Source organism: Penaeus monodon, chromosome 34 (assembly GCF_015228065.2).
Source record: "Penaeus monodon isolate SGIC_2016 chromosome 34, NSTDA_Pmon_1, whole genome shotgun sequence".
Classification (NCBI taxonomy): domain Eukaryota; kingdom Metazoa; phylum Arthropoda; class Malacostraca; order Decapoda; family Penaeidae; genus Penaeus; species Penaeus monodon.
The window spans coordinates 11809175-11809584 of NC_051419.1; the positions used below are offsets into that span (position 1 = coordinate 11809175).

The 410-nt window shown below is 34.9% G+C and overlaps 2 protein-coding genes across 3 annotated transcripts in view; both read left to right on the forward strand.

Moving 5' to 3' along the window:
- LOC119594584 lies at positions 1 to 403 on the forward strand (the record flags this gene model as incomplete). Its single annotated transcript, XM_037943624.1, is given in 1 exon segment — positions 1 to 403. A coding segment is annotated over 1 exon segment (319 nt), but the record flags the coding sequence as incomplete, so codon positions are not given.
- The window catches only part of LOC119594583 (threonine synthase-like 2), a gene marked incomplete in the record, with an annotated part of 25547 nt that overhangs the window by 273 nt on the left and 24864 nt on the right, over positions 1 to 410 (forward strand).

Here is a 410-nt window from a genome sequence, read left to right on the forward strand (position 1 = left end):
ATTTAACTATATGAACCACGATAACCAAACAAAGAGATCAAGAGAAGAACTAGAAAGTGATAACGAAGAAAATCCAATTTTAAAGCAACCCGAAAACAAAGAAGCCGGATGGAAGACACCGGAAGAACCCCAACCAACAACTAGCAATAACCTATATGGAGCAATAGAGGAAAACGATGTAGTACTTAATCACTTAATAGATGGATCTGCAAATTCAAATTTCAATAAGCCACTAAAATTAACCAAAGCTCTGAACAAATCGGAATTCCACAAATATATAATTGAAGATTTTCTGAGCTGGCAAAGCCCTCAGATTTGAGATCAATGATTCCTCAAAAATAAGACTGCCAAAAGAATAAAAAAAAGAAACTCATTGACTGGCAAATACCTTCTAAACAACCAACACCCAA